The sequence below is a fragment of the Oreochromis aureus genome, linkage group 17 (genome assembly GCF_013358895.1).
Source record: "Oreochromis aureus strain Israel breed Guangdong linkage group 17, ZZ_aureus, whole genome shotgun sequence".
NCBI classification, from domain to species: Eukaryota; Metazoa; Chordata; class Actinopteri; order Cichliformes; family Cichlidae; genus Oreochromis; species Oreochromis aureus.
The window spans coordinates 10014962-10039542 of record NC_052958.1 but is presented as its reverse complement, the minus strand read 5'-3'; the positions used below and the strand labels follow the sequence as shown (position 1 = coordinate 10039542).

The following is a 24581-nucleotide window of genomic DNA, read 5'->3' as shown; positions in this document are numbered from 1 at the left end:
GATTGGTGAAAAATGTGCCACCTGTGAACTGGATCCTAATAATATACCATCCTATAGTGCTGTAATCTCATTGTGATCCAAGTAACACAATGACCCATCATCTTTCAAAAACATCTTCATCTTCATCATCTTTCCCTGTCCACTTCCACGTTCTCGTAGACTAGCAGAACGTGAAATTTTCAGCTTTTTCTAATCTAAAATGAAAGAAAAAATGGAGAAAAGTTAGAGGAACAATAGCACAATAGTAGCACGGCATAGCAGTTTATTGATTTCTGGCATCTTTTTTACAGTAGATAATCATTTCTTCATATATTTTACATTGTTCTCGATAGTTTTTATTTCTTCCATAAATAGCGGCCCAAAGACTAAAACTGAATCAGTTCTAGTTCTGACAAAAAATATTGTTAATGATTTCATAGTTAAAGAATACAAAACCATAACATTTTGAATATACAATTTGTCATGATGTTAGCCAACCAGTCCATCCAAGTGTTTTGTAAATGCTTTGAGATGTGTTTCAAGAACACAATTGCACTGCAAAATCATCGGCTTGAACGAAACCCCGGATTATGCCTCTTATCGCGGGCCTCGTCTGGTGTATGTCTCCATAATACATGAGATATAAATTGCACTAGTTTCCATGTGAATCACCAGGCAACAGAAACACTTCACTTTGAGTACATCTCTTACTTTGGGGATGTGTGTTGTGTCGCATCTAGGACCCCGTGCTACACGTTATACTTGTCAAACAGCTGTTGAAGTCCCCGAGAGACCAAACAACCACTTTAACTTGTCAAATGGCTCGAGACATCGTGAACAGCGTTTATCCATAATTACTTTCAGTCCATTCTTGTCTGGGTAATTCTGTGTATCCCTGAGCCACAACATTTTTTTTAAATAGCTTTCAAAACCTCTTGATGGCTGTTTCCATAATGGCTCCATCATCTCATTTGTATATGCACTTTTGATGGCATAATAGACGCCAATTATTGGCAATGTCTCTAAACATGAAAACAAGGAAAAGAAAAAAAGAGCAATGCAGGTAAACGTATTGCCGTCTCTCTTTTACATTCATGAATGTTATTGTTTGTTTGTTTTTTGCCAAAGTTAAATGAAAAGGCATGAAAATGCCATTTTTTGACTAAGCTCATTCGTCATCGAGGCAGAAGGGACAATGCGAACCAAAACCAAAACGAGTCACGGTTTGCTGGGAAACCAATGAAACCAGTCGCACATTATTGCACGCACACGCTGCCTATTGAGCTACAGCATTATAATCTAACATCTTAAGCACTCTGCATATATCTGACTTCAATCTACTTTAGAAACAGTCCATAGATTGATGTGATATGTAGAAATGTACAGTTTTTGTTCTCTTTATAAGGCATGCCATTGTGATTCCTTTCTCAGCAGGTCACAGCGTCTGTGTCACAGCTGGAGTTGCTGATAATGCTGCAATCCTCTGTAAGTGTCCCCGGACAGTTTCAGAGGACTACGGGTCCCCTTTGCACAGCAAAGCAAACAGTCAAGCGAGGCTCTTCACACCGGAGGGAGGGTTTCACTTTATTATACACCTGCAGCTTCTTCACATGGGTTCAAATAATAGTCGATAAGATTTGGAGCCTGTGAAATGAAGTTAGCTACACAGAGAACACTGCGAGGGAAATTCAGGTTTGTAAATGAGTGGAAAAGATTTGTTGTCGCCCAAATTAAATCAGCTCGAAAAACAGAAGGAACGTGCTTCTTCTGAAGACTGGATTCAAAGCATTAAACTGCGTGTGATATTCTTGACTCTGAAACTTTAGTTATATTTGCCCACACACTTTGCAATAAGCACCCGCAACTTGCAAGTGGGAAATTTTGGCTTCTATCTTTGGGCTGGGGGGAAAAACCCACAAAAAAACAGGGCCAATATTGATTTTTTATTTAACAGCTGCAATTTTTTGCAGTTTTCTGAGCCCATACTGAGGATTCACAAGCAGTTTGGGTTTCTCCAATTCAGCTGGCAAAGGTTCATACTAACATCTTCTATCTCAGACTTCTAATACTGTCTTTTGTGATATAAACGTCGTCTTTCTGCGCGACAGAGCTGACCATAAAATATAAAATATGTATGGTGTGCAGCGCAGCCACCATTTGAATGAAGCTGGTATGTTTATTAAGCACAAGCTGCACATACACAAAAAAATACATTCATCTAACCATCTGTTGTGTGACACTAGCTTTGGTTCATAGAAGACATCTTAAGTTTGTTAGAAATCACTGGATGCTGTTTTGATATGTGTGTGTGTGTTCCTGGTTAACGAACACAGTACACAGTGAAACATATCAAACACTCTCACCTTAACACAATTAAAGCTAAAGTGCAGAGGCTTTGTTACAACAACAACAGGCATACAGTATGTGACCCATAAACACGCACTAATCAGATCACTTAAAGAGCCTTTCGCCTACCTGAATGATAGATGTTTTGCTGCCACCTGGTGGTCACAGTGATAAATTATTCGAGCCTGGATTTACACCCAAGTGTAGAAGCTTGTTTCCACCACTGTTTTTTGTCGTTTTTTCTTAAATTCTTATATTTTTTGCATAAGTCAACTGTAAGAAAAAAAATCTGGTTCTTATCTCAAAACTGTAACATGCTTAAACCTCTTAGAAAATAACTCTGAGATAAGAAGCTGAAATTCTGACATACTGATGACAAAAAAACCCTTTTTTTCAATGGCAGCAACAAGCTTCCATACTAAAGACATTTTCATTATGAGAAAAACAACAGATGCATGCCTACTGCACAACACATAATACTTAACTTGGGCCACATTACAGCCACCATGTTCTACTGAAAATATCACTTCATTGGCCTCTTTAGTCGCCCTCCTTTAACTCTGCCTCTGACATACATTTTACGATAAATGTTTTCAATCGCCGTCTAAACATATACACGAAGCTAACTTACTAGTAAATAAAATCAAAAAATAAGTTCAAACTCTTTTAGAAAAAAAGAAGACTAACCCCACGTGGAGGTGTACTGACATCAGTTACCGTGACAAGGAGTCACCTGAATCGGCGCATTTTATCAAATTCACACTGCGCACAGTACTCAGTAGCTACCTTGAGTTCTGTTTCAATATTACATTTACTAACGTCTAGTTTTAAGGCAATCAGATATGGCTATGCTTGTAGCACAGGAGTCACTGTTTGTGCATGCTCATGCATCTGTCTCTATTTTTGGATGTAGACGAGTACGCGTGTCAAACTACTGCACTCTGAAATTCTCTCATGATTTACTGCACATGTTACAGTTTTTTTGCCGGGAATCACTTGACTAATAAATGATTGTGTATTCAGAGTGTGTCCGGAAGTGCTAAAAAAACCCAAACAAACAAAAATAAAAACACAGTAGCTGGTATGTAGAGAAAAATGGTGCTGTTGCAGTTATCCTCACTCACTCATGGGAGCTCAGACTGTGCATTAAACGGCAGATGATGACATCAGTTTAAGTTCAATACTAGTGAAGAGGAGGCAGTGCAGTTTTCTTGTCACACTCTTTTTTTTTTTGCAAAAACCCTCCATATTGAAGTGCCACTCTGACACTCTGTTGCCTTGTAAGAAAAACATCTATTTGTGGAGTCATTTCTTCGGTTTTCTGTGTGTGGAAATAGTTTCAGTAGCATAAAGCTGCCTTGCTACCGCCACAAAAAAATATGCCTCCTGGACATTTAGGGTCAAACGTAGATGCCTTCAGGGTTGAGGGTGGAAGAGACGGCGCTCTGAAGAGCACGAAGGTCACTGGGTAAGAGACGGGAGGAGCCAAGTCGTTTCAGGGAACCGCACTCCGTCTCTGCAGCACACAAAAAAGAGAAGGTCCTTTAGCTGTGAAGAGCATGAACATCACTGATATATGATTCTGATCTGACATCCATCAAGTGATTAAGTATCAACTTTAAGTAAAATTACTTCTTTTATGAAAGGAAAAAAACTATATTATTCTATGTGACAGCAACCCGGAAAGAGGAAGATGCAAGGAAAGAAGAAGACGATGCTAAGGAGCAGCCAAAAGAAATAAAGAAGACAAAGAGAATGGAGAAAGTTTTTTTTATGTAAAAAATGATGCGATTAAAATAAAAACAGAGGATTTTTCTTTGGCTTTATATTGAGTATTCCATGTAACGGGGCAGTCCTGCCTCACGTAGTCAGACTAACAGGTCATTCTCAGTATGACCATAAGGTGGCACTGTGTCCATACACATGTAAAAGCAATACAGTATGTAGAATACCTCAGCTGCAATCAGCATTTACAGTAAAACTAAATGCTTTCAAGAAGGTGGTGATCTTGTAGAGTTTCTGTCAGTGTGTACGTGTACTTATACCGCTGCTGATCTCTTCTGATGGTTCAGCCGGCAGCACAGTGACCTTGGTACCAGTCTGCTGAATGAACTGCTGTAGGTTGACCTGTCGAAGCTCTTTTGTCAGCTGCTCCAGCTCCTGCTCTTTCTCCTGTAAAGGAAAAAAACACCAGGATAATAAAATGAACTGTATGGCTAGCACTGCACATGAACAAATCCACAGACTACCAAAGCTTTCTAGTGCATGAAGTTACTCTAATGGAGGTGAATTTATTAGGTCAAAATGAAAAAAAGATTCATGTTCTGCTCAGGATCTCTCCAGAGTCATGGTGTAGTTGAGCCAGCCAAAGAAAAGTATCAGCTCACAGATGATTACACAACTCCAGGCAGGGGATTGCGTACTTATTCAGGCCCCTCTCTAATCAGGCAAAGAATGCTGCTAATTCCCTCCCTCCTATTCCCTTCTCGTTACCTCACGCTTCCCACATCTTACTGGACTTCACCCTACTTCATACTAGGATGCATGCAGGCAAAGATCCATCGCACATCGCTGCAAGCCAGAGATAAGGCTTTGCTTCACTGCCCACAACGTAATAAGCTTAGATTTCTATGGTTCCACCTGTGTGCTGACTAAATTTTTAAACCAGCGTCAGCGGAGCCAAAGTTTTCCGACTTCTTAATAAGATTTTTTAAAACACTTTCCTGAAATCTGAATTCTTCAGCCTCTTCCAAAGTTAATGGGAACACAATATTTTGAGCAAAATGCCGGGGGTGGGCTCTAAAATAAACAACTAAACAGTTGAGCTGACCTGTAATCTCTTGCCTGACTGGCTGAGCGAGCGTTCCAATGCCCTGCAGCTGTTCTCCAGCCGTGCTGTTTGTTGGCTCTGCATTTCCAACTCTGCCCTCACTTTCTCCAGCTGGGCTTGTACCTGAAACCCAGAGTGGAAGGGAAGTCAGGAAGCCAGCGCTCATCGCAATTTTCCAGGAGAAATATGCAAAAGAAACTCAGCCATGTAGGGAGACTTTTTCATGCTTTGACATGTTTTGAACTTGAATAAAAAAAAGTTAGCTCTGCAAAACTATTCATCCAAGTTTAGAACACATATGTCTGTTTAAAAAAACATTTTTTTCAACACAACTTTATTTAAATAGCATCAAAACACAGCAGCAGTTGCCTCGAGGTGCTTTATATTGTAAGGTAAAGACAATAATACAGGGCAAATATATGGTGTGGAAGAAAGACAGATTAATAAAAACTAATGACTAAATGCAGAGTGGTGTATAAACACATAGTAAGTGACAAAGGTGACCGAAGAAGAAACACTCAGTGCATCATGGGAATCCCCCAGCAGGCTAGACCAACTGCACCATAAGTAAGAGAGGATTCAGGGTCACCTGATCCAACTCTATATGCTTTATCAAAAAGTTTCAGAGTGACGTCTGAGAGTGAAGTGCTCTGTTGGAGTGATACGGTACTATCAGGTCATTAAGATAAGATAGGGCCTGATTATTCAAGACCTGTATGTGAGGAGCAGGGTTTTAAATTTGATTCTGGATTTAACTGGGAGCCAGTAAAGGGGAGCCAATATAGGAGAAATATGCTCTCACTTTCTAGTCACCGCTTCAGTACTCTCGCTGAAGCATTTTTCTATCAGCTGAAGACTTTTCAGAGAGTTTTTAAGACATCCTGATAATAACAGTAATCCAGCCTAGAAGTAATAAATGCATGACTTAGTTTTGAAGGACATATCCTGGTCAAAAACCACTGCATGAGTCCTCACAGTGTTACTGGAGGCCAGGGTAATGCCATCCACAGTAAGTATCTGTTTATGTGATTGATAGAATGTCCCAAATGTTAATTTTTCAGTGACTGTACCTCTTCCTCATTGACCCTTTGTTTCAGCTCAGCCTCCTGCTGCAGTTGCTCCTGCTCCACGCCTGCCTCCATGCTCTGGAAAGTAAATAAAAATCTCATTTTTTTCAGCTTCCTTCTTCAGTTAAAGCAGCGTGTTTGTGTTTACTGACATTTATAGATTAAGAGGTTTAACTTGTAAAACCATCAAAACAGGATCTGGTGAAATCAGGCAGCTCATGATGCTAAGTTCACCTGTATGTGAGCTAGATACTCCGAAAGCTTGGCTTCACAGTCGCGTACACGGCCCTGCAGCTCGGCTAGCTGTTGCCGCAGCTGCCACTCGCTCTCCTGCTCTATCTGCAACTCGTTCTGCCAGAATTCCTCCTCCTCCATCTCGGCGTCATTCCTCCTCACCTGCTGCTCTAAAAGCAGCAGCTCTTCCTCCAAGTTTCCTTCCTGTAAGCCATGGAATTAAAATATGATGTAGGGATGTAAAAATGAAGATATTGGAAGACATGAGAGTTTAAGGTGCAGACGATCTGAAGATCAGCACATATGCAATGTTTCTCTCAGTGACTGCACTGGCAACTGTGGTTTTACTCACATCGCTGGCCTCGCCTGTGGCCTCCTCCCAGTCTCGCAGCTCAGCCTCGCAGCCCAGCAGGCGGCTTTCCAGGGCCTGGAGTTTGTCTCTCTGCAGCTGCACCAGTCGGCTCAGCTCTCTGGCCGGACTCCCAGGTACAGATGCTATTCCACCTCCTCCAACTCTGCTGAGGTTTAAACTCACACCGTGCTGCTGGGACTGTTTGACTAGATGCACAGACAAAGAGGGAAGATTAAGATTAAAAGAAGGAAGCTAGCAAAGAAATGACTGGTAAGATCACCACTAATATTTAGCTGTACACACCATCAGTATCTCTGCTTTTTCCAAATATTTCCCGCAGACCCTTGGCGCCTCCTGTGAAGGTCAGAGATTTGCGTTTGGGTTCCTTTCGTTTGAGCGACCGGTCTGTCCCCGATGGGCGGAGCTTGGCCAGAGGTGGAAGGCTCTGGCGGTATAGACCTCGTTCTGGGACACGAGCCAGCCCTTCAGAAGTTGGCCGCTCGCTGACAGACGGGCCGGTCCGCTGGAGGATGAGCTGCACGTCACTGGCATACTGGCCCCACTTGTTCAGGGACACTACAGGGTTTTCATTTGGAGCCAGGTGGCGCTCTGTCTCCCGCCATTTCTCGATCAAAGTGTATCTGCCTGTCCGTCCTGGGACAAAACAAAAAGTAGTTAAAAGGTCCTGACATTTTATGACAGCTTTTCACAATCAGTGGAAGGGAATCCTACATGAAGGGTTTGTTTTTCTGTGCTCTTGTCATTGCAATGGACGGGGTTCCGCTGGAAGAAGGAGATGTGATGTTAATTTACCCCTCCATCCCTTGATGTTCGACAGGTTTCAGTTGAGACAACCTTTATATGATGCAAGCATTTAAAAAGTTTTCAATTTGTGGGTGAAAATTAAGTTTTGCTTGCCAAGTATGTATAATGCATAATACTGTATATTATTTATTTATATGCAGTGTATTGTTTCCTGTATGACTACCAGTCTCTCAGATCATTGTGGAGGAATTTTGCCCCACTCTCCTTTAATTTGAGTCAGTTATGTCATGGGCTGGGTGACCCAGTGCTTTCAGTTGGTTTTGATCAATTTTGCTATATTTTGAAGATCATGTGGAGTTTTGGATTATTATTAATTGGCTGTGAATTTTAGTTTAGTCTGTTTCACCCAGGCCTTCTGTGCTAGTTGCAATGTATTTCCTGTCTGCGTGCTTCATGTTGTCAAACCTGTGTTGTCATGTCTATGTCTCTCCATGTTTCCTGTTTTATTTTGAAAGTCTTGTGTTTCTTTGTTCGATGCGTTTAGTTTTACTCTTTTCCTGTGACGTCGTTGTGTTCATTTGTGTCAGCTGTTTCCCTATGCGTTTCCACTTCCCCTGATCACCTCCTCTGTGCGTTTCATTCAGTCTTGGTCAGGTGGACTATTTACCCTCCCACCATGTCACATCTAGTTCCTCTTACGGCATGATTCAGCTCAGGTCGTGTTCATGTCTCATGTTCTTGCTTCTTCATAGTTTTCTGCACGTTCCTGGTCTGAATCATATTTATGTCATTTATCACAGTTTCGTCAGAGTTAGGTTTTAGTTTAGTTTACGCCCTGTTGTCTTTGCTTTATTCTGTATCCATGTTCAGCCAGCCTGTAATAAACTGCTCACTTTTTGTTTAAAACTTCAGTTCCTCTTTCTCCCTTCTCACGGTCTGACAGTGCAAACCATGACAAGTTCAATGATGTTTGCAGGCATTTGTTTATGCACAGCTCTCTTAAGGTCCTGCTACAGCATTTCAGTCAGCTTGAGATCTGGACTTTGACTGGGTCATTGCAAGGCCATGATTCTTTTCTTTTTCAGTCATTCTGCTTTGTTTAAATTAGCCACAGATTTGCTGCTACGCTCAGGATCATTGTCCTGAGGTATGACGCAGCGTGCCCAAGCTTTAGCTGTTGTATAGATGTCCTCACATTTCTCTAGAGTATTTTGTTGTACCGAGGAGTTCACAGTTGAGTCAGTGATCTCATACCCATCTCATGCACTTGGTATGAGGTGTTTGTGTTTGGTTTTCTCCAAACATGGAGCTGTGTATTATGGCCAAATATCTCCATTTTGGTCTCATCTGTCTAAAGGACAGAAGTTAAAAGTTACAGAAGTGGTTTTCTCTTGGCAACCCTCCCAAACAAGCCAAGTTTGTTCTGTAATTTTCTAATTGTGCTGTCATGAATATTTCACATGCTAACCGAGGCCTGTGGAGTCTGAGATGTAGCTCTTGGATTCTCGCAGCCTCTCTAAAAAATTGCATGGTCTGACCTTGGGGTGAATATCCTGGGATGTCCACTCCTGAGAACATTAGCATTATCCAAACACATACCTTTATGCTTCAGACCATCAAATTGCCAAATCTTATGCGTTTAAAGAAGTGCTCATACTTGCAATTAATCCGTAATCAAGTGAATTTGATTAGTAGCACCTGGCTACTACTTGCTTAATTACTGTGGAAACAATACAACTTTTCCACAAGACTATAAGAAAGTTTGGTGCAAACTTTCTTTTTGACATGACCACCCTAGCTGTGATGTCCCCAAACTTAAAGATGATAAAAAAAATAAAATGTTGTCTAGTCTTTCTGCAACTGTAAGTGAATATCAGTTTTCATGTTGACAATTTCTTTTCTGAAGTAAAACCAATCACCACAGTGTTAAGACATTAAAAAAACCACTTTAAAATCTACCTTCACACCACTTTAAACACATGGGTTCACATTACTTTAGAGAAAAACTATTCACTTAAATTCCACAGTGAGTGATAAAGAGAGTCATTGATCTGTGCTGTCTTTAAATTTTTACCAGATCACGGTTGCCTTTGTCCCGTGTCATCCCTCAGTTTTAAACATTTGTTCAGTAAAATCAACAAGGGCTGAGAATGATTCAGCTCACAGATATCCATTAAACAACCTTCTGTATCTGGGTGTGCGCCCTGAGATGTTTCAAAAATCAGGCTGCATGCTGTCAGAGTAAACACCCCGTGGAACCTCTGAAAGAATCAATCCAGCCTTGTAAAAATGATCAAAATAAAGTTTAATGTGTTTTTTGCAAAAACGACAGACGAGACAATGACAAAAGGCTTTTTCACAGCTCTCCCACAGGCGTGCACCACTGGCAGATATAAAGGACTTAACCACGGTGTCTAATGCAGTGGGAAAATTCAAGTCAACAAACAGCGTTTGTGTTAGCCAAAGAACGGGGTTCAGTGGTTCAGGGCCTTTTGTGTGTGTCTCCTGTATTTGTATCTGTACACATAAAGATAAGAGAAAACACTGCCCACTGCACAGCCAACCCCCTTCTTCCACAGTAAGGGTCCTTACAAAAAGAGGTGCATTCATCACTACAGCCATTCACACTTCAAAGCGGCTTGGCCAGGACAAAAGGCACAGCGAGCACAAAGGACAGTGCCATAACTCTTCCTCTGCTATCACTGTGAAAGACCCCCACATTTTAACTCTAACCACTGGGGCTACTGAAAAATCAAACATTGGATGTGTTCATCTAAAAAAATGTCTATACATGACTAAATGTCACGATGCCAGACTTAAATTCACAAATGCATACGACGAGCAGCCGAGGCTGTGCCTGAACTTATTTCTCAGCAACTGTCAACACAGGAAAGACTGCAGTATGACTCATCGTGTTTCACGGAGTCCCGTTATGGTGAAAATCTATTTGTGCCCTCTAGTCACTTTTCATTTTCATGCCACTTATTGCCTCAAGTGTCTGCATGTATGCGGCCTGCCAAATACTGGATGCAACCCACATAACAGAATATCCCAGCGTGGATTTATGCAGGACAAAATATAATTTGCACTGATTTTCCTGGACTTAAGCAGTAACCAATATTATTTTACTTCCTAGAGACACAGGAAGTAAAATAATGTTTCTTAGCATTTGCCACCTGTGAACAGGTTATGTTGTAGTGAGTAATTTGTAGCTTACCAATGGCTTGTGCCAAAGCGATGACCACTTCCTGGCATGTGGTGAACTCCGTGACCCCGCACACAATGCGCTGCACTCCGTCCACCCACACTTTTAGCTCCATGGCCTTCATTCCTCCACACCACAAGGAGCCGCTAGAGATTGTTTAGTTTGCATCCTGGAAAGCGAAAAATTAAAAAGGTCAGTAAAATAAATCGTGTTTAACTGTTAAGCATCACTTAACCAGTATTCACTCCTACACAACACCCTTAAAGGTTCGATTATAAATATTTTTAGTGGTGGATCCAACCTGATATTACACGTAAAGCATGTAATTGACAAACTTTGCCTCTCTTAGGCGTGAAATGGACATGCATGCTTAAGTTGCAGTATATAAGCCAACACTACTGACCAAGGAAGGTATGAAGTACATTCCAGGCTCTTTCTATGCCAGGTAAGATGACGTTTCTTTAAAAGTTTGACTGTTTTAATGTTTCCTTTAAATAAATTATCACCCTCTGCTGGTAATGCAAGTTAACTATGAGTGTTCATTTCAAACCTAGGAGAGGCAAAGCGTGACATGCACATGAGTCTATTACACGTTTTGCCAGGACACTGGGTTGATCAGATTAATAGGTGTGAAGTGTTCTTGCTAGAAACAAACTCCTTTTTAGTAGAGCCTAGCAACCATTGTGTGACCATTTTGCTGACTATTGTGTGTTCACTGTGCAGTATCACTATTTTGTGAGCTCCTAAATCAAACAAAATCTTTGTTCTGCTAAAGTTGAAAGAAAATCCTTCCAGCCATGATGAAAAACAAAAGATAAAACTAAATCGATCTTCTTTATGCATGCTTCCTTACGAGGTACAAAAAAAGCAATAGATCCAGGACCATAACTGTTTACCTTGATTTACTTATCCTGTGTTTTGGTGGTTGCTTAAATACCAAGACAATTTCACAAGTAGAAGCCTTTGGAAGTCCACGATCAGCTTATTAAACTTTGGTTACAAGCATCCAAACTGTGGAAACACTGCTGTTAGAACAAAGGTATGTAAATGGAATCACCATCCCAGCTTATTTGAAGCACTTATCTTTGCACTTATTAGTACTGTGTGTAAGCACATGCACCTCACTTTACTTTTGTCATGCCATTTTCAATTTGCCTGTCATCTCAGAGGAATACGTTGACCGTTCCTCTTCATACTTATAAGTTGACATTTGCACAGAAACACGCAAAGAATGTCGGACTATTGTACAGCTTCACCTTATTAACTAGAGATAATTTATCTGAATTTCAGGAGCAGGACCACACCCCAAACACTCCTCTTCCAGTTATATGTCTATAAATAACTACTTGCGCCACACACACACACACACACACACACACACACACACACACACACACACACACACACACACACACACACACACACACACACACACACACACACACTTGTTCTGTTGACTCTTCTATGGAGGCATGAGTGGTCAAGAGATCGAATTATACTTATACAGACAAGCCAGCCTTGGCTGACATGATCATCTAAGATGGAAGCAAATCCCATCTTTGGCTTCAGCTAATGTGGCTAATTTAAAAACCTTTCACTTCTTTTCATTCCAGTTTTCAAAATGCCTTTTCTGCTTCCACAATCAGTTGTCACTGCTAATTATGTATGAATAAATCCATTCTGTTACTGGGAGTGTGTCTGTGAAGGTTCTCAGTCATCCAGGTCATCGTAGTCTAAGGAGCTTGGAAAGAAAAGCGTCTGGTTTTCTTTTCAGGCAACTTAAAAAAGTCCAGACGCTTTTCTTTCCAAGCTCCTTAGAGTGTTACTGGGAGGCTTTCTTTGGGGATCTGCCAGGCCTGGAAGAGCCACTGTAGATCCTCAACTAGGCCTTCCCCAAACTGGAGCTTCTGGTCTAGCTTATCGCTTGTGTATATATATTTTATATATAGCCATAAAAGCTACAACTTAATTTAAGGGCTAAAAATCTAAAAAACAAAAAACAAAAAAAAACCTGTAATAACTCAAGGCCTCTTATGAGTTATCTGCACCAGTCAGCTACCTAAATTGAGAATTTGGAAATTCAGACACCAAAAGTCAATTTTCTACCACTGGGATAACTCAGACATGGACCCATGTAGGTGCACTATTATCCAAACCTTGGGCTATTCTTCGTATACGTGGGACAGACTGTCACAGATGTTCCAGCAAATTGAACAGTAACTACACTGAATTGGGATGGGAAAGTGACCAACACATCTTCAGCTGTGCAGAACGCAGCACTTGACCAGACCGTAAGTGTAAGTCCTGCCATGCCAACAAAAAGGATTCATGCCCTAAAAATGGAAAATCTCGACAGCTAGTTTAGACTTGTCACAAATGCCTGAAACACTGGAGCACAGATAAGTTGTTGGGTTGTCAGGGCTTGGAGAAATATTACAGACCACACACAGAAACAGCGATGCCCTCCTCAGTCACTTCAACATCCCTGAAGCGTACACCAAATGTGAGTTATACAGCAGCACTGTGAGAAACACCGCCATGCTGCAAGTGTAAATGATGCACAGGCTGCAGGTATTCAGACATACACAAGGCAGTAGCAAAAGTCTTCTGCTTGATATTCATATCAGGCTGGAAAAATTACAGCTTGAAATATGCAATTGACACCAGTTTGACAGTTATGACACAGGTGTGCAACCCACACCAAATGGAGTGTCAAGCACGAGATGGAAGCTTGAAAAGCCACCCTTTGAAGCACAGCTCCCATCACAGAAATCTTAAAGTTGAACAGTGTAGGTTTTTTTTTATAATTAACATCAGCTCAGAGTTCTGAGCCGCTAATGATGGAGTAGCATGTGATTTCTTTCCTTTTAAATATAGAACACGTAGCATCCAGACGTCTTTGGAAACAAAAAAAAAAGAAGTATTTCTGCTTCCAGTTGTTCAATTATGCTCTTGAAGTTAAGAAAATGCATTGTCTCCACACATAAGGACAAATTATATATAACCTGTTATGCAGAGATGGATGTAGCCATATAGACGTGGAAGAGAGCCAGAGATTTCTGGCTCTCTTCCACAGCATGTCTCTCATCCTGTCTTCCTTCTCTCACCCCAACCGGTCACAGCAGATGGCCCCGCCCCTCCCTGAGCCTGGTTCTGCCGGAGGTTTCTTCCTGTTAAAAGGGAGTTTTTCCTTCCCACTGTCGCCAAAGTGCTTGCTCAAAGGGGGTCATATGATTGTTGGGTTTTTTCTCTGAATATAATATTGTAGGGTCTACCCTACAATATAAAGCGCCTTGAAGCGGCTGTTGTTGTGGTTTGGTGCTATATAAATAAAATTGAATTGAATCGAATCAAGTTGAATGTGTAAAAAAACAAATAAGACAAAAAAACCTACACTCTTAAAGGCAAGTTCCCGAGATCTGCATCATCATCATTTTAATAGAAAGATGCAACATACATTTGGTCGAGTTTACAGAGGTTGCACAATGAGTGAGAAGTGGGGTCATTTTCTCAAACTTCTGTACAATTTGACTTCTTTTTTCCTCACCTCCTGCTGACAGAAATAATGCAGTTTTCAGGCACTGCTGCATTGGCTTGACTTTTCAAAACCTTCAGGCTTTGTCTGTTTTTATATAAAGTCTATAATTTTAACGGTCTCTCGGGTTATTGATTGACAGAGCCGGCAAATAACTTCAGTGAAATGGCTCTACCAGCTGAATATAATGGAGCGCATAGCAGCTAAAGAGATCTCCCACAGGAGTTCACAGAGGCCAACATTCATTACATGTACTCTATCAGGTGAACACAACAGTAACTAAGAAGTGGTGCTAATTCTGGAGCTGCACCACCTTTGAGCATTTAATAACCGTGACTAACATTTCTTCTGCAACAGGTAGATTCAGGTGGAACAACATGATATTATGACCAAATTATCCAGTCAACTTAATCACCCTTGTTTTAGTTAAGTGTTTCCTAAATGGGTTAAGGGCCACTAAAGAGCTAAAACCTGATGCCATCTCCCAACAACAACAACACACAACACTAGTTCTCTGTAAGAGATTTCATGTAACGCTGCTGATGAAATGTTGTACCATCAAATGCCTGTGGTAATGTAATTGTGGTGTGATCGAACTCTTCCGATATATTTTTCATTTCCTGGTGTTCAGTGCAGAAAAGCTTACATGCACACAGAATGAGAGTCATTTCAAACTGCTGACACAAGCGCCTCAGCAGCGAGGCAGTCATTATGGCCCTGGCAAGCCTGAGCAACAGAGCAGTGAAAGAGCAGGTGGCTAATACTCAGTCTTGCAGCCATACTGGGCAGCATTGCTCCCCGTCTCCTGACTGGGCCATCAGCTCAGCTCTGATCCTTGACTGGCCTATCGCTTGAGGCGATAACAATTTAAGCACCTTGCATCTTCGTCACAGCTGGAATGGGAATCCCATCTCTCCTCCAATTTAACTACTGGCCCCCCTGGAGGTCTTTTTCTACAGAGACCGCATTATGCTGCACACTCCTCTGCGCTGAAGGCATCTGTTATGGGCAAGGTGTGCATTTGGAGTGAAACTGGGTGATTTGTTAAATGAGACAGTATGCATTCGAATTGAGATAGATCCAGCAAATGAGATTATTCCCATGAAAGGAGCTCAGTGGCTTGGAGAATAGAAATGAGACAATAAGAAAACAAAGAGGCACAGTGAAGGTGAAAAAGTAGGGGTGCAGATGAATAAACAAAACCAAGCAGGATAAAATTAAAAGGAAAAGGTTGGATCGTCTGAAGAGGGAGTGCAAACATTTTTGAGATGAATACCTTGCATCCTCCTGAACAGGTGAACTGTTTTGAACTGGATTGACTGTAGAGAGTGTGCTGCACCATTTAACCTACTTGTGTTTGTTTTGGTCACCTGGAGATTAAAACAGTCGTAAGATGCCGACTTGTCTGCAAACACTCAGCATTTACTCTCTGAGATATAGTAAAAAAAAAATGTGACGCAAAGCAAAAATGGTTTGGAGTGGATAATATGGCCTTAACTCTACTGAAAATTTGTGGACTACACTTAAAATGCAGCTCCATCCCAGGAAACTAACCAACTTAAATGAATTCTACTAATTCTGCCAAGAAGAGTTGTCAAATATCCGATCAGAATTATACCAGAAGCTTGCTGATTGCTACAAAAAGCATCTGGTTGAGGTTCAACATGCTAATGGACATTTAACCAGATATTACTGGGGATGTATGTACATATTTGAGCCTGCATTGATTACACAAAATGAAAAATAAACTTGTGCACTCAATTATTGTTTTTAAAGTCATTAAAGATGCATGCTGTACAATTCATCCACCCTGGAAAAACAATTAAAAATTGGAATTTAGACATTTGACCACACCTGTATCTTTAATACAAGGTTGATGACAGAAGCCAGGTGAGGCTGAAATGTTGTCACTGAATGTTTATTATGATGAGTAACATCCACTGAGGTTTAACCTGGGAGGAAAAGCCACTTTGACACATATGTGGTAATCTTTTGCACACTTTTATGATACTCTGCTCACACCAACGTGCATACTCACACTTTCTATGAGCACTTCTATGTGAGACATTTGGATTTCATTTACTCCAGGGTGATGCATTTATTATAAATATATCAAAACAGAGCAGAGGGTTAACGTTGAGACAGTCGACTTTCTCGTGAGGCTTTACTTTACAATGCTCATATTGAAAGCGAATGAGTTACTTAGGGACAGTTAACACTGGATAAATGGATTTTTATGCAAATGCAAAGATGGTAAATGTTGACATAAAACTGGCACAGCAGTGACTGGTTGCAGCACCTTTTCAGCACTGCAACATATTTTCCACTAAACTAGCAGTTATGTTCAATTAGAAGATGATTTGCATAAACACTTTAAGGCCACATGTGCAGCCAGAGTTATGAAAAATATCAAATAAGATATCAAACAGCCTAAAAAATATTAGATTCAAACTGACCTCGCTAACATGGTTCCCGGATTTTTTTTTCCTTTTGATGAATTTTCATTCCTTTACTCATAGAGCTCTTACTGTTCCCTTGACAGAAACAGCATATGCTGATAGATGTTTGCTTTTATCGGGAGCGACACACAGGACCACAGGAGCAGGCGGCTGTGCAGAAGCAGATGTTCAGATCATTTTTAGTCAAAACTTTATGCCCTCAAGTTTTGATCCCAAAACAATCAAATTGCAACAACTTAGATGCTCCAAAGCAGGGAATGTCAAACTCATTTTACATACATACTTTGTGATCTTAAGTGGGCCAGACCAGTGAAGCATGAAAAATGTGCCCAACTTGTGACAGTGGACACTTTCCACCCAAATCACATGCAAAAATTTTTATTTTACTGTTTCTACACTTTGCACACAGTGCTGGATCATTTTTTCCACATAGAAAGTTAATAAAGAATCAATCAGGGAACCAATAAAGAATTAAACCGTATGACCAGAATCAATAATAGCATTGGTGTCAGTATACTCTCATTAGTCTCTATCCCAAATCACCATCATTCAGTTCTGAGCTGAACTTAACAGGTTATTGAAGGTCTAAACTGGAAACCTGAAGGTCAGAACAACAAACTGTCGACAGAGTCAATAACTAATTGAATTCTCTGCTCAACTGCTCCAACAACATGGCCTATGAAGCCCGTCACCTTGTGCAAAGTAGCTTTGATTTTCTTTTCCTCCTTGCTGATAAGTTCCAACAATTCCTCCAGAGACTTACCTCAGCCACACTGATCACTTTCTCTCCCTCGCTCTCTCCTTTTTTGCAGCTATTGCTATTACTGCTCTGAATTTGCATCATGCATTTTCCCTTTCCTCCCTGGTTATGTCTTTAATCTAAATCACATTTACTTTGATGCTCCCGCTGCCAGCATGTGAATTAATAAATCATACAGGCGAGTATAAACTAATTAGTATGCGGCGACACTGGTTTCTATTTTGGTTCGGCTTCATTGTAAATGTATACTTCCATATTTAGATGTGTTCAGTGAGCCACAAGTCCGCACAGTCATAGTTTCTAGAAAAGGAAGTGCAGGTGCAGGATATTCTTCTTCTGTTAGTCATTAAAAAAAGACTCAGTGATTCACATTCCAACTTTATGCAGTAATCCATACACGAAAATCCGTCCCACCACTCCAAAGCACCCGCTAAGTACACACAGATTTGACTGGAAATCTCTTTGACGTCACAATTTTTGTCATATATACACATATAGTACTGGCAGAAAGAAAGTACACCCTCTTTCTATCCATCTTTTATATAACAGGGCATAACAACAGCCTGGACCAAAGCAGGTTTTAAAATCAGATAAATAAAACCTCAGATGAACTCCAGCTGTGACATTACACTGTGTCATTGTTTAACAGAAACTAAGCTAAAATGCAGTAGCAGTTTGTGAAACAGTAAGTACACTCTTACTGTTTCAATAGGAATTAAAAGGATAAGTAGCAGCCAGAAGCTGGTAATCAAATGTGCTTGATTAAGGAATCATCAGCAAGTATGAGCACCTCTATCAAAGCAGGAGTTTTGGCAGTTTGCAGGCCTGGAGCATTCAGGTGTGCAGTAACACAAAGCCAAGGAGGAAAGGCATCAGCTGTGATCTCTTACAAGTGATTGTTGCTCAGTCTGGGAAGGGTTATAAGGCCATTTCCCCCCAAAATTAAGTAAATCATTCCATGGTGAGAAAGGTTATTCACAAGCAGAAAATATTCAAGACAACTGCTTTTCTTTCCAGGATCCCACCAAATTCAGCTTAAGGTCAGACCATGAAGGCTAAGAGCTACATCTCAGACTCCTCAGTTAACATGTTAAATGTTTAAGTTCATGACAGTCAAAATTAGAAAAAGGACTCAACACGGATGACTTGTTTGGAAGAGAAAGCCTCTTCTTTCTAAAAAGAACATGGCAGCTTGGCTTAGGTTTGCAAAGTGGCATCTGAACAAACCACAAGACTTCTGGAACAATGTCCTGTAGACCAGCGGTCCCCAACCTTTTTTGCGCCACGGACTGGTTTATGTCCGACAATATTTTCACGGACTGGCCTTTAAGGTGTCGTGGATAAATACAACAAAATAAAACCAGTACCGGTACCAAAAGAAAAAGAAGATTTATTCATAACACACGGGAAAAGACCCAGGGAAACGGAGTTAACAATAAAAAACATTACGCTAAAAACCGATAAAAACCATGAAAACCATAAATTTCACATCCGAGCCTCAACTCTTGCGGCCCGGTACCAAACGACTCACGGACCGGTACCGGTCCATGGCCCGGGGGTTGGGGACCGCTGCTATATACGGAAAATATATGTCCACGTTTGGAGAAAACGAGACACTAACAACTCATACCCACTGTCAAGCATGGTGGAGGATGGCTGATTTGGGTGTGTTTTGCAGCCACAGGACCTGGGCACCTTGCAGTCATTGAGTTGACCATGAATGCCAAAGTATTCAAGGGTCTAATGTGAGGCCATCTGGGTGACAGCACAGCAGCAAATCTACAACAGCATAGCTAAGAAGCAATCAAGGTGTTGCAATGCCCAGATCTGAGCCTGATTGAAATGGACCTTAAGAGATTTGTGCATTAATCACTGTTGTAAAGAAGAGTGGAGCAGAATTCTTCCACAATGATGTCAGTGACTGATAAAGTGATACAGGAAACAATTACTTCAAGTTAGTGGTGCTAAACCTGCTTCCACAAGCTACTGAATGACAGCGTGTACTTAGTTCTTCCACACACTCGCCATGCATTTATTCCATCCATCCATCTTCTTCCGCTTATTCGGGGCTGGGGTCGCGGGGGCAGAGCCTAAGCACAGAGGCCCAGACCTCCATCTTCCTAGCCACCTCCTCCACCAGCTTGTCCGGGGGAACATGAAGGCGTTCCCAGTCCAGCCAAGAGATAAAATCTCTCCAGCGTGTCCTGGGTCTGCATTTATTTATTTATTTATTTGTAATGATGTCCTGGTATGTAAAACCTTTGAACTGAAAAAGGGTGTACGTTTTTACTCTGTCTGTACACTGTTAAGAGTTGTGGCTGATCACATTAACACGTGATTTTCTACTGTTGGCTCAGAGAAATCCAAAATAAGGTTTCTTTCTTGTTTGTTTCTTTTTTTTATGCATTCTTGGCAAATCGATTTAGCATTTAACTACTGTGTAATTTATTTATTTGCCCTGTTTTATGACTAAACACTGAAATTGCTGTGCTTTTCTTTAGATCTATTTCTGATGCTACATATAATATGCTTTCTACTTATTGTTAGAGTTTCTGATGTTTGTTTGTTTTTTTTTAAATCTCAAACAGTTAGATTATTCGATGTTTTTTTGTATTACTGCAGCTTGCTGTGTTTGCATTCATGTATATTTTCCTTCAACGAGCAGAAAAACATGTTGCATAAGAGACAGAATAAACAGATATAAACAACACAATGATCCGAAGGGAGATCGAACCACGAAGACAGAACATGCTCGGTATAGGAGATGTTATATTCATGCTGGTCATAATCTCAGGAAATGCTTGAAAAGATTGAAAATGACTGCTGTGGGAAGGAAAGGCTGCAGCTATCAGTACAAATCCTTGCTGTCAGACAACTTCTGCCACTGCCATTTGGTTTCAGACATGAAAAATATTGTGTTGTCTGGGCTGTGAACCGTTGAGCTAAACTTAGTTATGACTCCAGTCTACCTCCCCTGAAGTTTCATTCTCAGGATGCCAGAGGAAGGCAGAGTTAGGGAGGGGACGCAGCGCGAGGAGTCCAGGCTTCTTATTTATATTTCCTCAAACATGGATAGCAGCTCATGAGAGGGATCAGCACAAAAATGAAGCTAAAAGCTCCTTTAATAAGCTGTGGATGAGCATTGAAGGAACAGACTGAGAAATGTTAACATAAAGCTTTTCATTTCACACCGACTTAAAGGTGGAATTTAAATGCAATATACAAACCTAATAGTTAATAGTTCATTTCCTGCCTTGGTCAGCTCTGTGCCATCTCAGCCTCTTGTTAAATTATAGTTTAACAGACTCAATGCCAATCTTGTTGCTGTGTGTACCCTCAAACATCTGATTAAACCGACACATTTGCTTTGAAAAGTCAAAACTCTATCATATTTTTTTTAAAACACGACTGTCAGTCAAAAATCTAATTACTAATGGAGACATGGCATTCAGTAGATGAGACTTAGGCAGTTCAAAAAACAGATGATGCCGATTTTTTTGATATGTAACAAGGAGGTTGTGGAAGGAGGGGATCCACTGAAAAACAAGCAGCGCACAAACAAAAGAGCACGCTGTAATGTGCATGCGTGAGTCCACATGGCCAGCAGCATGACTGGATGCAAACAATCCCTCACCATGGTGACGCAGCTCAGGCTTTGTCCCGACCTTACACAGCTGACCGGAGTGATTGGAGGGTACGGTCTGGGAAAGTAGACCACACAATCGGCAACAATTAAGAAGCAGTCCGTGCTTTCCTGTCACTTCCTCTTTGTTTCCTTTGAATGTGGGCAGCGAGAAAACATGGAGGTGTGCTCTGCAGCGGGGGTTCTTGTTGGAGATGTAGTGGAGTTTTGCTGGAACATCTCAGAGTTGGCCTTATGGTGGATATTGTCTAGTTTTAGCTGGAGCGGTCATGCCAAACAGATAACTCTATCCTCTATGTTCAGAGGTCAGTGGCCTGCATACAATTTAAAAAACTACTCCTAATAAAAATGTCCAGGCTCTATGAGCTTGCTAAAATCACTGGATAAAAGATATCTTCTGCTGAGAGTTTTTACTTCACAATTGTGTAACCTGCCTAAAATGATCCACAATGACTCCCAAACTAGTTGTGAGACTACAAATCTAGCTCACAGACACATAGCTTCAGCTCAGATTTTAGGTGTTAGCTAGAATCTCATCTGAAGGTCAGATTTTAGCTGTGTTAGTTAGCTCCTTCAAAGCTAAACGTCAGAAGGTTACTAATGTTCAGATGATCAACCTTCTGGCACCTAAAACTTCCCTACTAATATCTTGCCACAGTTGTAAAGACTAAAGCCTGCAGCTGTCATACAGTGACCCACATTTGCATCCAAATTAGCAATTTAGAATGAACAATTAAGCTAATGTGCATGTCTTTGGATTGTTGGAGGAAACCCACGCAATCACGGGTAGAACATGCAAACGTCATGCAAGAAATGTACCAGCCAAACATATTCAAACCCAAGATCTTCTCGCTTTGAACAACAGGGATGCTAAAATCCTAACGTCAGCAGGTAATCCAAATATAAACCCTAAATGAAATTACATTTCAACCTCTGTGCTCAGACAAGATGTCACTGTTCTTGATGGAACATCCTGGAGGTTCACAGGCCCTCCAATACAGCAATATACTCATGACTTTGCTTTTAAGTTGGCACACAGCCTTCATATTATACACCAATTTCCCACTCCCCCTGTCTGTTTCTCTTTACTTATATACTAATATAATGCAATGCTTTTAAGAGTCCATGAGAACACAGTGGTTCTCCTAAAACTGATGATGCATATTGCAATCTATAAATGAAACCTCCACCTTTTAGCCTTTTGTGCAGCTTAATGCTGACATCTTTTAGAGATTACCTCCACATCAATTTTGTCAGCTGAAGACAGTGAGATGGCTGCATATTCAGCAAAAGCTTGCATAAGCTGAGTGAAAAGCTTGAGAACAGCTTTGTAATCAGATACTATCAATCATCTATTGTGTAATAAACAGTGTAAGAATTCCCTGTTATTAAGCAAGCAGTGGTATTCACACGAATGCAACATGCAGTACTTTGTGTTTAACAATTTAAAGGCAGCTGCAGGTTTTTGTCACAACTGCTGGTGTCATGGGTAACAAAGCAGTGTACTCACATTCACACTTCAGCTGTTTCACTGGATGTTATAATTTTTCTACCGTTACAGGAAAAAAGAAAAATCACCATGTTGAAGCAGAGTGACCAAAGTGCCCTCTTGCAGTTTCAAAAGTTAAAACTAATCAGCTTGCTGAAGACAATAAGCCTTTAACCCGGTAAGACCTGCAGCTTAACTGACCACAAGGTGGTGGGAGGGGAAGTCTGCTGAAAGATAAACTGGACTGGATTTACACTGCAAAGTCTGTTGCGACTCTTCCACTTGGGCAGCATGGTTCTGACATCTCAGGCAAATGCAGACACAGCAACTGTGAATGAATACCAACAATGCAAAGTTATTGGTGCTTAGCTGGCATGGAAACTTGTGTGAACTGGGAGATTATTTTTGGTCAGGATTTCTTTGTCTTATGATGCTAAACTGAATTCGTGGACAAAATTGTAGCTTTTAAGTAGATGTGGGCAGATTGATCCAAATATTGATTGTATCGATACCAATGCTGGTATTGGTATTGGATCTATACTAGTCCACTGTTTACACTGCAGGTCTTCAAAAAAACAACAAAAACTGTTTCATAAGACATGAAAAGCTGAAAGGTGTGTTTTGTTAAGTAAGTATAGTGGAAAGTAAAAGTCACAGTTATTTAGTGATCATTAAAATGTATTCAGAATTTTTAAACTGATGATGATTGATCTGATAAATCACGAACCACTACTCTTCCCTATATAAGCTGCCTTTATAGGTTAAAAGTACGGTATCAGTATAAATACTCGGTATCTGATCGTACCAAAATTTGCAATATGGCACTACTTTTTAGAAATAATGACAGGAGTGTTTAAAAATAATAAAAATTACTGACACACTGAAAAAGGCTCAAGATTCACTGACATTGAAGATACCTGTAACAGTTTCTCAAAGGGTTTAACCGTTACCAACATATCAGGAAACAACAGTTTAGTAGCAGAGTTAACAGAGTCCAGTTTTTCTCAGAGCAAAGTATTCCTACTACAAACACTTTACCCTTGCGTCCGCCACACGTGTGCTTCAAGGACTTCTTCCTGTGTGCTGTAGCTGCATGACTCAGTTGAAGGAACTCTGATTAAAAAACCACTGCTGAGTGCGCGCTTATAGCCCAACTCTATAAATTGCATTGCAGGGCTCAGTAGACAGATCCCACTTACGCACTGACCACTAACTCACTTCCTGGATGGCTCATGGATCTGGTATTTTGTGTCAGGAACACTGACTGAGGATGTGGGTTAGATTTCTTTAAAAGGGAGGACGAGAAGGGCGTGAATAAATCTGTCAAATAAAGTTACGCAACTGCAGTTGATCGGTCATTTTAGTCTTTCTTCTGTGTTTGTCCTCCTCACAGGCTTTAACACAAAACTGCCAACAGTGAACTTATTAAACGGACCCAAATGACAGTCTACAAGCTTGTCTAAAGGGCAGCAGCTTTTAAATGTTGGCGTGACTGACGCATTCACTGCGTTCAATCCAGTGCAACAAACGCAACAACATACCTCTTTCCAGCCGCAGCTCACTGTGTCTTAGACGATTGGGAACTCTCCCGTTGTTCTGTAGCCACCGAATTTCTCTCTGGGATAAAATCCAGTACTTTCTTCGTCATGGTATGCGGGCCACTTGAGGGAGATCCCGGTTTATTCTGTGCCGATCGGCGCCTGCATCATAGTTAACGGTGTGCGCGCATCCCCGCCTCTTCTAGAAACCGAGTGGATGTAAACACGAGTGCGTCCAGTCATCGGACATCCTACAAGGGGGCTTTCGACATCTGCTGCTCTGCCTGCTCTGCTATCAGTGAGAGAGACCTCACGTGTAAATCACGATCGGAACAGAACTAGGACACCGCAAGGCATGACGGACCGGTTAAAGCTGCAC

General features: G+C 41.0%; 1 protein-coding gene across 5 annotated transcripts; it reads right to left on the bottom strand.

Annotated features, from left to right (window-relative positions):
* Window positions 1-245: 245 nt before the first annotated feature.
* Window positions 246-24515, bottom strand: rassf8b (Ras association domain family member 8b). 5 transcript variants are annotated; one of them, XM_039601420.1, is made up of 10 exons: window positions 24206-24515; window positions 22866-22992; window positions 10791-10947; window positions 7112-7462; window positions 6809-7014; window positions 6457-6660; window positions 6226-6300; window positions 5156-5278; window positions 4365-4497; window positions 246-3841 (listed from the first exon to the last, which is right to left on the bottom strand). In XM_039601420.1, the coding sequence occupies exons 3-10, from the start codon at window positions 10900-10902 to the stop codon at window positions 3726-3728; spliced, it is 1320 nt and encodes a 439-aa protein (XP_039457354.1). In that variant the 5' UTR covers window positions 10903-10947; window positions 22866-22992; window positions 24206-24515; the 3' UTR covers window positions 246-3725. The 5 variants fall into 5 exon arrangements, with proteins under 5 accessions (XP_039457354.1, XP_039457353.1, XP_031582478.1 ...); XM_039601419.1 differs by lacking the exon at window positions 22866-22992 and having other exon boundaries at window positions 24206-24514; XM_031726618.2 differs by lacking the exon at window positions 22866-22992 and having other exon boundaries at window positions 4371-4497; window positions 24206-24511.
* Window positions 24516-24581: the final 66 nt, after the last annotated feature.